Source organism: Chelon labrosus, assembly GCF_963514085.1.
Source record: "Chelon labrosus genome assembly, contig: SCAFFOLD_13_1, whole genome shotgun sequence".
Taxonomy (NCBI): Eukaryota; Metazoa; Chordata; class Actinopteri; order Mugiliformes; family Mugilidae; genus Chelon; species Chelon labrosus.
In genome coordinates, this window is record NW_028181779.1 from 145,641 (window position 1) to 160,131 (window position 14,491).

At 41.5% G+C, this 14,491-nt stretch overlaps 2 protein-coding genes across 2 annotated transcripts; both read left to right on the forward strand.

Annotated features, from left to right (window-relative positions):
- Nucleotides 1–161: 161 nt before the first annotated feature.
- LOC311509674 (calpain-2 catalytic subunit-like) lies at nt 162–7,986 on the forward strand. The gene is made up of 21 exons (XM_084575096.1): nt 162–602; nt 1,061–1,130; nt 1,789–1,907; nt 2,002–2,135; nt 2,219–2,387; nt 2,471–2,554; nt 2,686–2,771; nt 3,492–3,566; nt 3,863–4,023; nt 4,130–4,299; nt 4,403–4,414; nt 4,562–4,773; nt 5,108–5,144; nt 5,238–5,303; nt 5,372–5,429; nt 5,526–5,590; nt 6,414–6,482; nt 6,573–6,651; nt 6,757–6,873; nt 6,970–7,028; nt 7,117–7,986. Exons 1-21 carry the CDS (start codon nt 366–368, stop codon nt 7,138–7,140), a joined length of 2,103 nt encoding a protein of 700 aa, XP_084431222.1. The 5' UTR covers nt 162–365; the 3' UTR covers nt 7,141–7,986.
- A 2,975-nt stretch (nt 7,987–10,961) lies between these two features.
- On the forward strand, nt 10,962–13,295 carry LOC311509677 (cofilin-1-like). Its single transcript, XM_084575099.1, has 4 exons — nt 10,962–11,046; nt 11,856–12,145; nt 12,309–12,385; nt 12,588–13,295. Exons 1-4 carry the CDS (start codon nt 11,044–11,046, stop codon nt 12,707–12,709), a joined length of 492 nt encoding a protein of 163 aa, XP_084431225.1. The 5' UTR covers nt 10,962–11,043; the 3' UTR covers nt 12,710–13,295.
- Nucleotides 13,296–14,491: the final 1,196 nt, after the last annotated feature.

Below are 14,491 nucleotides of genomic sequence, written 5' to 3' on the forward strand. Positions count from 1 at the left end.
GTTTAAATAACTGAAATAGATAGCCTTCGCTCTCTGTTTTAGCTATTTTAGTTTGGATTCCCATTTATAATAATTAGTAAGGAATCATAATATCTGTAGTGCTAAAGTGAGTCAAATAAAGTATATATATATACTTTTGAGACTTTAATCCGGTGATTTTCCACCTGTGTGTCTGTATGTGGGCCACATTAAACAAATGAGACAGAGAGGGCTGGCCTAAACAGGTGAGCCAGTACAGGCAGTCTGCTTTAACAATAAAGGGTGTGCACACAGTCGAACTGCATGTATGACAGAGCCTGTCAAACCGCACACACAGACTGAGAGGCAAGCCTTGGACAGGCACAACATCTCAAACTCTTCCAAAAATGTCGGGCATTGCAGCTAAGCTCCAGCACATGAGAGAGAAATCGCACGGCATTGGAACCAATGACCATGCGGTGAATTACCTGAACCAGGACTTCGAGGAGCTGAGGAGAAGCTGCCTGGAGAGAGGTCGGCTGTTTGAGGATGAGTGCTTCGAAGCTCTGCCCTCATCCCTGGGCTACAACGAACTTGGACCAAACTCCTACAAAGTTCGGGGCATCACCTGGAAGAGGCCCACGGTGAGTGCAGCAGAAACACTAGTAGAAAGAACAGAGAACAGTTGCAGTTATTATTCATCCTAAAAAAAGTGCTTCCCGCAATTGTTGAGATATTTTATAATCTGGAAAGCAAAGACGAGAAAGCTTTCTATATGCATTCATGTCTTATTTTAAGTTAAGGTTTGCATAAGTATTAATTGCATTAATTTTGTTGTACAGCTTTATGTGAGAAGTCACAGGCTACACACTTTATGATTAATAGTTGCAGCCGTTTGGTGATGTAAACTTGTTCCTGCTTATCCACATACCAAATTCTTGAGACTTCATCCAGGTCTTGTCAACCGAGTGTGTTACTTATTTAAAAAACAGATGAAAATTACATAAAATTATAAATCTAACGTAGCATATTGGATATATTGGATATTTCTATTTTATAAATTTTATTTATTCTTTGTTAATGTAATCTTTTTTTCCCTCAGGAATTGTGCTCCAATCCAAAATTCATAGTTGAAAATGCAACCAGGACTGATATCTGTCAGGGAGCACTTGGTGAGACACACACACAAACATGCAAACACACACACACACACACACACACACACCAGTATTCAAAATCATCCATCCATGCAGCAATGTCTGCAATAAATTAATTTTTTAAATTTTCAAAAAGTTTCTCACTTTGCAATCAGTCACATTCAAAATGCACTTTGCTGGCACAATAACCCACTTAGGAATGATATATATTTTACATATTTAACAGTTTGGGTGACTTTGCATGCCTATCTTAAACTTCCACATCTCTGACGATAACACAGTAGCACTCTGATAACAGCTCTTCTCATGTGGACTTCTTTGTCGATGTTTGTCGATGTCTTTTGCTTAAATTTTTTCTATCTATTCACCACTGATATGTCACCTAAACCTGTAACCCGACTAATAAATTCCTGTGCACCGACACCAGCTGTCACAGTGCACAAGACACAATACCTCCTTCAGTCCCCTCTGTCTACACCCAGGCAAAATGCATGTGGGTGTGGATGAGCTGGTTTTGTAGCCACTGCACAATGAGAGATGGGACAAAACGGCCGTGCCTTTGCACAACTGAGGTTTTTGTGCAAAGAACCCTCCAAGCTGCTGTGTTTTGGAGAATGAAACTAAGTCTCAGTGTCACATGAGCTCTTTTTATTCTTCATTAACTTGCGTTCAGGTGACTGTTGGCTCCTGGCAGCCATCGCCTCCCTGACTCTCAACAAACAGGTTTTGTCTCGTGTTGTGCCACACAATCAGAGCTTTGAGGAAAACTACGCCGGCATCTTTCACTTTGAGGTACGACGCACCGCCTCATTTAGAGTCTCTTCATATTTTATTTGCTGCCTCAGCGGCATAAACCGGTCTGATGTGACCTGCTGTGTGTTCCCAGTTCTGGCAGTTTGGTGAGTGGGTGGATGTGGTGGTCGATGATCGTTTGCCCACGAGGGATGGAGAGCTGCTGTTTGTTCACTCAGAGGAGGGTTCAGAGTTTTGGAGTGCCTTGCTGGAGAAGGCCTATGCTAAGTACGGAAAAACAAATATCTTTCACTCTGTTTCCGTGTCTTTTTTTTTGGAGCTTTGTCCTTCATTACGTCTTATCCCTTTAGGCTAAATGGATGCTACGAGGCGCTTTCTGGGGGCTCCACCACAGAGGGATTTGAGGACTTCACTGGAGGCATTGCTGAGAGGCATGACCTGAGCAGTCCAGATCGAAATCTCTTCAAAATCATCAGGAAGGCCTTGAGCAGAGGCTCCCTCCTGGGATGCTCTATTGATGTTAGTTTGTTTCACCGCAACATGGCAGTTATCTTTGTGGTATATGGTTGCTTCAACTCAGTGGATTCTCCTTTCCATCTTAGATCACCAGCGCAGCCGACTCAGAGGCCATCACGCATCGCAAGCTGGTGAAAGGCCATGCGTACTCTGTGACAGGAGCAGATCAGGTGAGGATGTCTTCTGTACCATCAAGTGAAGCTGCAGCGGTTACGACGGCAAATATATTCTGCACATTGCCGTTAGATGATGCAAATGTTAATTATTGAAAGTATCTGATATCTTTCTACATCTGTGTCAGGTGGAGTGTAGAGGAGAAACGGTGCAGCTGATCAGGATTAGAAACCCTTGGGGTCAGGTGGAGTGGACTGGAGCCTGGAGTGACAAGTGAGTTGTAAGGGAAGCCAGTATGCTCAGGTCATTTTGGGATTTTGGGATCTTCTCAATTTTGCTCTGCCATCAGTTGCAGATCACCTCATGTGGCTTTGAGTGAAATGCCTGGAGGTCAATTCTGTGTATTGCCATAAAATGTAAACGTTTATGTCCAACCTCAAGATCTAGTAGCTTTAGGTTGTTACCCTCAAATGGCAAATAACAAATAGTTCAGTTTATGCAAGGTAAAGTTTGCTCAGAAGTTAGCACTGAGTTTATGAGCATGCTAGCATAGTGACATTAGCATTTAGCTAAAAGGAGCTGTCAGCACAGACTCACAGAGCCTCACACGCTATAGAGAGCAAGTTCCTTTTTATTAACCCTTCAGTGACATATGACTGTTAACTGATAGAGCAAAGGCATTTTTATTTTGGCTTTTCTCATTTCCTTGTCGTTATCCCTGTTGTGTTGTTGTGGCGACCCAGACTAATTGGAACTTGTTTTTTTCCAACATGCATGTAAAATACACACCCTGTGGACAGGCTGGTAAATCCTGTTGTTTAAAAGGCTGTTTCACTGACACGGGATGCCTTTTTTTGTGGTTGTGGTGTAGGTGGAGCATGTATAACAGCTGTGGCAGTTGGACTAATAACCACTCCTGACTGCGAGCCTGTATATCTGTGCAGAACATTATACAAATGAATATTCCTAATGTGCCGTGTTTCTGTTTTCTAGTTCACACGAATGGAGATATGTGAGCGATGATGACCGGGACAGGCTGACGAATCGCTCTGAGGACGGGGAGTTCTGGTAAATTTCACGGAATTTGCTTTATCCACTGATAGAACTCCTACAAGTGTTATATGTATTTATTGAGCCCAGTTATTAATGCTTTATGCTAAACTGCATTATTTTTTGAAGAACCCTGGTGCATTAACGGGAAACAACCAATCTGTAGCCTTCTTTAAAGCAATACAGAGCAAATTCAGCAACAACATTACGTCAAGGAGTGTGAAGCTCAAAGGTTGTCCAGCAAACAAAAATGTTACGTGCATTCTTAGTTCTGACTCCTGCAACAGAAATTTCCATGGCTGCTTTTTCCGCAGGATGTCGTTCTCTGACTTCCTGCGCCAGTATTCCCGCCTCGAGATCTGCAACCTCACCCCAGATGCTCTATCAGGAGACGAGTATAAGAAATGGGCAGAGTCGGAGTTTGAAGACACGTGGAGACACGGCGTGTCTGCTGGAGGCTGCAGAAACTATCCAGGTACGACTCGACTTGAACGCAGCATTTGTGTTGTAAGAATCAACCCTACGTACTGTAACACTACTGTATTGAATGGCTGCTTGATAACTCCTGCTTCTCCTCTTAGACACCTTCTGGATGAACCCTCAGTCTGTTATAAAGCTGAATGAGGTGGATGACGACCCTGATGATGGTGAGGAGGGCTGCACCGTCATTGTCGGCTTGATGCAGAAGAACAAGCGCCGCAGGAGGAAAATGGGGGAGGACATGGAGACCATCGGGTTTGCCATCTATGAGGTAAGGAGCTGCCTTCAAGATGCATTTGTAAAGAAGAGCAGAGGTTGAATATGTAATGTTTTCATCTTGTTCTTATGTTTCATCTGTTTTTGTCTTTTTCCAGCTGCCTGAAGAGGTATGTAAGACAGAGACCCTGCACCATCCTCAGAAATGAGTATTCTGTTCTGGAAATGCACCTTATAGATATTTGCACATTATAACGAAGATGGTAGGTGCAGGGCGTCCCTGTGTGACCGTTCTGCATGGGTTTTTTGTTTTGCAGTACTCTGGCCAAAGGCAAGTGCACCTGAAGAAAAACTTCTTCCTGTACAACTGTTCTGCAGCGCGATCCGAGACCTTCATCAACCTACGAGAAGTGTGCAACCGCTTCTGTCTCCCTCCCGGAGAGTACCTCATCATCCCGTCCACCTTTGAGCCCAACAAGAATGGAGACTTCTATGTGCGGGTGTTCTCGGAGAAAGAGGCAGATTTCCAGTATGTTCCTGCTCCGGACTATGCACAATTTCATAATGACAGTGTCACGGCCGTGCCTCCTGTTCATCCCTTGTGTTTGCGGTGCTTTCCTTTGCGTTGTGTCTCCTGCGCTGCATTGTCTCTCTCTTTTTGTTTTGCGTCTTTGGGTGTGGCACTCCTGGCAGCCACTCTGCCCCCACCTTCCTCTGCCTTCTACAATCACTCACGTCTTCATTTCTATTCGCCTCCGCTGCCTAAAAGCCTGCCTTTGTGTCGCCTTGAGCATTGCAATTGTTAGCATCTTTAATATTGCATTATAATATCCAAAATGACCATGACTTCTCACTGCTTGCAGAGAGATTGATGATCCTGTAGACTGCCATGTTGAGCAGGTAAAAATCACATCTGTTGATATATAAAGAAAAGATATAAGATGCTTTTAACATTTAAGCAAATTGTTTTTTTTTCTTTTTTGCCTTCTTCAGATTAATATTGACGAAGACGACATCAGTGACAGATTCAAGAGGCTGTTCGGACAGCTTGCCGGACATGTAAGTAAGCTAAAGGTCCGATGCATTATCTTCTCTCTTCTTATTGTCCTGTGCTTTGCGCCTCTTAGGATGTCGAGATCTCTGCGTTCGAGCTGCAGAGAATCCTCAACAGAGTGGTGACTAAGAGTAAGAAGTTATTTCTGTCTTCTCTTGCAAGCATGTGCAGTGCATGCATTGATGCGCGCTCGTCACAGCGAATTAACCCGTTTTATACATTTTCAGGAAACGACATCAAGACCAATGGGTTTAGTCTGACAACTTGCCGCAACATGGTCAATCTCCTGGACGTATCCTTCCTGTTTAAAGCCAGGTTGTGTCTGGAGACTTCACAAAGCAATTAACCTCTGAACACCTGGATATCTGCTTTTAGACAATACAAGGAAAAGTGTTACATTTTGGGAAATACGAAATAAATATTTGCATTCTTGTTTAAAGCTGGATGAGGTCAGGCCACTCTCACGTCTGTATTTTATTGTAGAATATGTGGGTACAGCCGAGCAAGAAAGCATTAAGTCTCATTTAGGGTACTGGGGGACATTTATGCTTGTATGTTCATCATGGGCGGTTTAGACTTCTACATTGACTCAGAGGCTACCATGACAACGCAGACCCCTACCCAGACCCTAGCACCATAGCTGACGTGCACCTACGGAGGAATCCAGCAAGAGCTTGGTAGTAGCCTGTTTGTGCTTTAGTATGTCTGGCTGCTTCTCCGTTTTGTTTTGGATCAATACAGATGAAACACATCGAGGAAAGGTTAACTGAGGAGGTTTGGAGGTACAAAGGTTTGCATGACTCGTCTTACAGTCACAGTCGCCATTGTTGAAAGTGAAGCAGGAAATGGCACCACTGTTTGAGCCAGACTGACGAGCGCACAAGTATAAATGGCTCTCATATCTGTTTTAAACCCTCACTTTAAAGTTCTTTCAGCTGAGTAAATGTATATCCAGTGTTGTTCTACAGTCTACAAAAGTGCTGTTCTCTTTCCGTACACTCTTTCTTTGCTATAAAAACATGTTTAATCTTTGCTTTAATATTGCATATTCCAGTCTTAGTTGATGCTACACATTACTCATCAGGTTACAAATCTCCTTGACGTTCTTTTTAAAGAAAGATGGAAGCGGAAAGCTCGGCCTGGTGGAATTTAAGATCTTGTGGACAAAGATTGAGAAATTCCTGGTGGGTTCTTCGTCTGTACTGCAACATATTTTCTTTTATTTTAGAAGACTTGTGATTGCATGTGACCACTCTTTGTTTTTTTTACATTAGGATCTGTACAAAGAGAGAGACACTGACCAAAGCGGCTGTATGAGCGCCTCTGAGATGCGCATGGCTGTTGACGCTGCCGGTAAGAAGTGGATTTCATTAAGAGGGTTTTAGACGATGAAGCAATCAGGACTTTGGTTTTCTTTGCCTCTGTGTTTTCCTCCATTGTGCGCGCTTCTTTCGGCAGGTTTCTCGCTCAACAACGCCCTGCATCAGATAATCGTGGCCCGTTACAGTGAGCCAAGCCTCACCGTTGACTTTGACAACTTTGTGTGCTGCCTGGTTCGCTTAGAGTCGCAATTCAGTGAGTTTTTGGCCTTGTGAACACATTTCCGTCCTACTGTCACACAGACATTACACAGACAGTCAAAATTCTGATGTTTACTTTAATCCACTACAGACACCTTCAAGACCCTGGACAAGGACGGCTCTGGTGAAATAGAGCTGAACTTCATGGAGGTAAGAGACCGTCCGTTATAATGAAACAAAAAAATAAATAAATGCATGGGTGCATCATGCAGTAAACTCTCTCGGTTTTCATCCACAGTGGTTGAATCTGGCGATGCTGTAGACAAGCTATGACTGCCGAAGAATCCAGACGTGTGCTGGGGAGTCATTTCTGAACATTAGTGTTGTTTTCTTTGTTATTTCTCACAATGTGTGTGTGTGTGGTGGTACACAACTTAATCAGAACTTACTGTAAAATTATAATCTCCCACAAATAAGTACGTGTTTATTCAATATTAAATAAAAAAAGCCATTTCTCTGCCTCTGTTCTTATTAACCTAAAATGTTGGGAAATATGCCCAAATTTAAAATGAGCTGCAAGAATATGAATATTTCTCGTCTGTCCTGCCTTTTGTATGTGTAAAAGAAATTGTCTGATTCCAGATTTGATGCCAAACGAAGCTAACACACTTCATGTGGTTGCTTCATAATTAGTGTAAAGACACAAGAATAGAGAATACAGCAGGTTAAACCTATGACAAATCTAAGACAAAATTCTCTAAGTAGCGTTTCCTCAGTTTACTTTGTTTGTCACCACTATTAAATTATATCATCAACAGATGAAGCAATGTTTATTATGATGGAATTCTGACGAACAGCAGGATTAACCAGATGCAGCCATCCGAGCGAAGCTCTGACCCCACCCAGTAAACAGAAGTGCAGCACATCTGACTGGAAACCTGAACCCAGGTCACAGCCACAATGCTTTTTGTCCGCACGGGTGTAAAGTTGCTATTTACACGCCAAACAGAATCTGCGCGAGGCGTTAACGTATGCGGGGTGAAAACACGGTTCCCAACTCTGCTAAACACCTTCTTTAGGTAATGAGGATCACACTTTGACTTGGAGTAATAACATTTAAAAGTAAAAAAGTGGGATTCAAAAATGAAGCTGAATGCAACTTCAGCAAAATGTAAGTGTGATTTATATTGCAATGGCTCATACATGTTGTAAAATGACAAAATGACAATCCTTCATTTAATCCAAATGAATCTGGAGGCCAGGTCAACACCTTGTGCACCAGGGGGTGCCTGGTCTGGTCTAGGTGGGTGGTACATGTCTAAGCAACAGCCACTCGAATTCAAATCCCATCCTTAAAAAGTTTTATTTGAAAATGTCTTTCTTTCTTTGGGTAGACATAACTCGCTGGCCCTGGTCTTTGGTGTCAGACAGTGATGACACTCACTGCCAGCAGATGTCACAGTTCTCATAAATTTGGGTTTTCGGCTGCTCTGACGTCGCTGACTGGGTTGTGGCCAAACTCCCAAAATGCTTGCAGCAGCATGAAGTTTTAATTTCACAGAAAGCTATGCAGCAGCCATTTCCTGCCCTGTGTGGTTCACAGTTGTATTTCCCCTTTTTACAACCGAAAGCTGCTGCGGCTGCCGGCAGCCATTAGCTCTGGTAGTCATGTCTTAAGTGACAGTTAGGAGTCACAGTAAAGATGACGAGCCTAGAAAGCAACTCTCAGAAAGGTTTCCAACTGACCTTTCGTCATATTTCTGCTGATCAAACTGACAACTATGTGACATAGAGATGTCACAGATTCAAATGATTCTAATGTAGTAGTTCTGGTGCAGGTAAACTACAGAGTGTTCTTGCTTTTCTGGAACAGAAGCTAGTCCGGATGTGGGGCGGGTACTCTGAGTGTCTGCAAACCACGAATCCACCTTAAGGAAGCAACCACTCTGACGCTGAAGAAGAATGTCTGTATTTAAAAATAGTTTCTGAGGTGGAAGAGTTTGAAAAGATACGTTGGGGGAAAAAAAGAGCCCTAAAATAAAAAGAAAAATGATAAAGAATGTGTTTCTTCTGTTAGATATCTATTAATACTTCAGGGTGCTATAAACCAGGAAGTGTAAGAATCACTGTATTACTATATATGGGGTGAACACTCACATGTTTCTTCTCACACTTGTCTTCGACGTCATTCTAAAGGAGTGACACAGAAAAAACACATGGAAACCAGAAAGCAAATGTGCTTATTTGTGTGAAAATACACTGATCAGGCATAACATTACAAATACCTTTTTGCTGTTGGTTGCCTTTTTGCTGCCAAAACAAAGAGTGGACATGGGTCTTCTGAGGGTGTCCTGTGGTCTCTGGCAACAGAATGTTGTTGGTGGGGGGCCTTTGGGTCCTGTGGGTTGAGAGGAGGGACCTCTGTGGCTCATCCCACAGATACTTGATCAGTTTTGGATCTAGTGAATTTGAGAGGCCATGTCAACACCTTGAGCTGTTTTTTGTGTTTTTTGAGTTGTTCATAAACCATTTTTGTGTGTGTGCCTGTGTCAGGCTGCATCCTGCTGGGGATGGCTGATGAGATAAGCTGTGGGGAAATTAGGGTGTTACAGTGGCAGGGAACAACAGTACAAGATACAAAAATTAGAATAAGGCAGACAAGAGAAACTATATAAAAAGTAAATACGTTATGGTACAAAAAATATTTACATATTGCATCAGGTTTTCAGTGACTAACCAGAAGCTGAAATAACCAACTTGTATAAACTGAGGGTTGAGGTGGTAAGAAGGTTAAATATACATATTGGCATTCCTGAATATCATGAATAAAATATGAATGAAAACATGAATAAAAAGAAAATGCTATCAAGGAGTGTCATAGCTATGGGTAACATGAAAGTGACAGCCACATGAATCCAAAAGTTCAAAAGTTTCTCAGCAGAACACTGAATTGTCACAAGATGGTCAATGTCATTTACTGCTCCTGTCAGTGGTTTTAATGTTGTGGCTGATCGGTGTATGTCCTATACTGGCCGATTTGGATCAGGACTGTGGAGTGTCCGAGGGGCTTTTCCAAAGGGAATAACTCCACCGAGCAAGAAAGGAAGGATTAAGAAATTAAATGATCAATGTGTTGATGTTACAGTCGGTAAAAGTGGCTTTTGGGTTGAGTCTTATATAATGATCCTGTTCATCCTAATTTATGTGTTGATTATATTTTGCATTTCTAATCTGAACACGCAAAGTAACTAGTAATATTTAGGCAGCAGAAGTATTTGTACTTTGTTACTTTCCCCCCTTTGGAAGAGGATGAGAGTGGGAATGGTATGGGGCCAAACTTCCCTTCCTGTCAACAGGGCCCCTAATACCCAGCTACACTCCTGGACTTCACAGAGAAGTCCTAGTTTTACTATTCCTGGGGCCCTTTTTAAACACATTCTCCTTTTGTTGCTTGGTTTCTTCTCTTTTTTCGTTGAACCAGTGCAGTTTTCCAGCAGCCATAAACCTGATTTTCACATACATATAATTATTTTGTCTTGCAGGCTTTACGCTGACTCTGCACTTTAATTTTGAAGGGCCGTAGAAATGGTGCCGACTCATCAATCAGTCATTCAGAAGTGGAAGAAAACAGGTGACAAAACGAGAACTAAAAACACGTCATCCAAATTGGTCCCCCTTATCAAAATGCGTTACCGCGTCTAAACGTAGTCGAGCTGAACACACCACCCTTACCTTTTTTTCCAACATATCTGTGCACTCGTTTTACCCTTTACCTTATAAGGCAAGTAAACTTGCACCTCAGCAGCAGATGAGTAAAAAATGTGGACAGGTTTTGTTCTCCATATAAGGGTATTGTGCCGCTCCCACCGATGACACCTGGAATTTCACCTGGAAAGGAAGAGCACAACCATTTTAGGGCAGACTAGCAAAACTAAAGCAGATGAAAACAGGAAAACAAGAAATGTTTATCCTGCGTGTGACAATAAAGCACATATATCCATTGTGATTTCATGTGTAATACGATTAAATGCAAATGCTGAGGTTGCAGATGAATGTGTCACACCTGGGAAGAGGAGATGGGGGCGGGTCTGATTTTGGAGGTGTACTTATTTGCCACTGCTCCTCCTCCATGAGTCAACCTGCTCTTCTTCCTTATGACCCTTCAGCATTGCGACTGCAGCTGCCATTTTTTCCCTGCTTGTCTCCCTCACACATCAGAAGCAAAATGGTGAGTAGCTTTCACAAAGAATTTCTGCTGGATTTGCTTGTGCTCTCTCACTTAACAACTCCTGTGTGATTTGTTTGCTGCACAGGACCCGTCTAAAAAAAAAATAAAATCTCTATATTTTCTTTTAAGTGCAACTTCCTTATTTTAACAATAATCATAAAAGATGATGCGTAAACTTTGTGAATTTTGTTTGCCTTGTGTGCATGTAAGACTTTCACTTGATGTTTCTTTGATAAAAGGCTTTGCTGTATTGAAAGTAAAGTTAGATGAATGGCTTTGTACAAGGTGTGGTTTTGCCTCCAAAATGGAGGCAGCTCTGTTCGTGCTTCAAACTTGCAGAGAAAGAATCCCTCAGGGCGGTCTTTCTTGTGCTAACTTGTTCCACAATGACTGGAATGTGACAGAACTGAGGCCTTGAGAATTTATCGGGAAGCAACACCCATGGTGTGTTACTTCTAAAAAGCAGGTTGAATATTTAAACATTTGACTGCCTGAACGGTCCTTCTCTTCAGAGTTTAGTTTTGAACAGCTTCCTGTTTCTTCATTTAGTTCTGCTTTTCATCCAGAACCAAAGTACAAGTGCAGAATGGCTGCTGAAATACGAGCCAAGGCCCAAATCTTTTAAAAGTGCTCATATTGCGATCTAATATTTTCTCATTTTGAGGGAAATGGATTATACTTTGTGCTGAACTTAAAAATCGAATTATGATGAAATACTAGTATCAGATTTTGTCATAGACAACTGGTTTGTTGTTTTTTTTATTTTTTATTTTTTGTACTAAACATGGATTTGTGACATGTCTCTACAGGCATCTGGAGTAAAAGTGAGCGACCGGGTGAAGGACATCATCAACGAAATGAAAGTCGTGAAGAGCGATGCTGACCAAAAGGAGCGGATAAGAGTGGTGATATTTAAAATCGGCGAAGGCTACATCAACGTGGAGGAGATTCACCGGGAAAAGGACCTGGAAGGCGTGCCAGATGTCTACAAGTTCTTTGTGAGCAAGCTGACTCCTAAAACGTGCTGCTACTTGCTGTACGACTGCCACTTTGAAACCAAGGAAGCAAGCAGAAAGGAAGAACTGGTCTTTGTGATGTGGTAGGTCCTTGTCCATCACTTGTGCATCTTCAACTTTTAGACAGATTATCAGTACACTGTCAGTAAAATTGTTTAAGAGCCAAAGATCTTCTGTGTGCATATGTGTGGAAAAAGGTGTGTTATATTAAGCAATTTTGATGACGGTAATTTCTCTTTCTTCAAGGGCTCATGAATGTGCAACCATCAAAGAAAAAATGCAGTACGCTAGCTCGAAAGACTCTCTTAAGAAGGTCATGTCAGGTAGGTTCCTTTTTCTGAATCACAAAATGGCAGATTCTTGACATTTTTTATATTTAACCCTTTCATAAACGTGTTAATTGTTTGCCACTCTTTAAAACACATTGATAGAATCCCATCTTTATGTCCCTGCTTTCATTTGGGGTAGGCTTTTCTAGACAGTTTAGAATTTGTGCTCAAAGGTTTCCCCTCGTGTCTTCAACAGGCATCAAACACGAGCTGCAGATGAACGACCTATCAGATTACGGCAACAGAGATAATTTTGCAGCAAGAATGGGAAAAGGCGTAATCAAAATCGAGGGCATTGACGTGACACCTACAAGTTGAATTGAGCAACAAACAAACCGGCTTTTCCCTGTTTAGTTAAGCTAAATTTCAACGGATTCGAAACGGATGATGACAAAGTTTCCAAATAGACTATGTTTTTTTGTTTTTTTGGATTGGTTCAGCAAAGCTTAAGGGGAAGGGTTGGGCTCTGGATGGAATTAGATTTATATAACACAAACCTCTAATGTCTGTGCCCTGCTAAACTCTGTAGTCATACCTGTTTGGCCGTGAAATCAGCCTGGTTCAGATGTAATTTCTCAGTTTTTGGATATAAATATTAATCATACTACCATCTTTCATTTGACATTTAAATTTCTCAAATCAGTAATATCTGTTTATGTACATAACTGGCATGCTGTAAAATAACCAAATCAATGCCCTACTTGGGTTTATTAGCTGGTAAACTAAAATCAAAATAGCTGGTTCTTGTGAGTATGTGAGCATGTTTTTCCTGGACACCTTTATCAATGCCTAAAAGTATATTAGGTTCTTTTTTTTACCAAAGAAGAAAAATAAACCACAAAAGTTACACTTAAACTGCGGCAGTTAATGCACTGTATTGTCAAATAAATCCAATGCAACCAGTTTTGTGCCGTTTTTGTCTTTTTCTTGTGATTTTTTTCCCGTGTAGTGAGACGGTGTTGGTTTACTTTGTTAGTTTGGCAGTGCAATTGGAAACATTCTGGTTGTGTTTTAGCTGACATTAAGGAATCCTTGGACAGTTTTGAGGCTGACATTTTGATTTGGTAGTTGATCACAGCATACAGAGAAGTCCCTCCCATCATCCAGATTTACCAGGAGATTAGTTTTGACTTAAAAACTTTACTTTTTGAATTGCAGGTGTTGCTGTTTACCACAAACATGTAGAAATATAGTTAATTACACTAGGATTATGAGGGGGTTTTAACAAGTTAGCCTGCATTCATAGGCTACTGGTGACTATGGCAACACGTTGTTTATGGACTCACAGTGACATAAGCAAAACATCCGCCTTTTAATGGCTAAACCCATTACAGGCTGACCCACAACACCTAACAACAACAACTCTTAAAGCTAATAAGTCGTTTTAAACAGGCGTCTGCGCGGTGAATATGATGTTAAAGTCGGCAGTTAGCTTAGCATACAGGCTAGGAAACGACACGTCGAGTCCTACTTTGCCGTTGGATTCTCGCGAGATCCCACTACAAATCCCGTTAATTGTCGAAAGGGAGCGATCATTGGTTGCCAGGCAACCAATGGAGACTGAATAACTTGGGGGTTTCAAACTAAGATATAAAACGAAAAAGTTATTAGGGAGTCTAAAGGTGTAGGTTGGAGGAGTTTGTTACCTTTAGATGGAGGGGAAAAAAGAAATTTACCCGCTTCTAGTCTTCATGCTAAGTACCATAGCTAGCTGTAGTTGATATTAACCTAACTTTCACCAACAAGGTTTTGATTTTGAACTATTTACTGTTTTGTGCTGCTTATAACTCCCTCCTTCCAAAGGAGGCATGTCTATCTCTTATCTTATTAATTAAACTTTTGTGCACTTATTCTTCAGTTATTTGTAACCTTTACTTTGCCAACTTGTTTTTTTCCATTGCTTAAACAGGGACTTCATATTACAACACATAGTCTACTGCTGGTTTAAAATGACTCTAAAAGCAGGAAGCCATTTAGAAAGTTGTGTGTATGTGTCACATGACCAGCCTATAGTTTCCAAAATCAGCCCAAGTGAGCAGCGTCAGAGCTGGTAATTTATGCTCTTAAGAATCTGACCAAATAAGGAACCACACTGATATT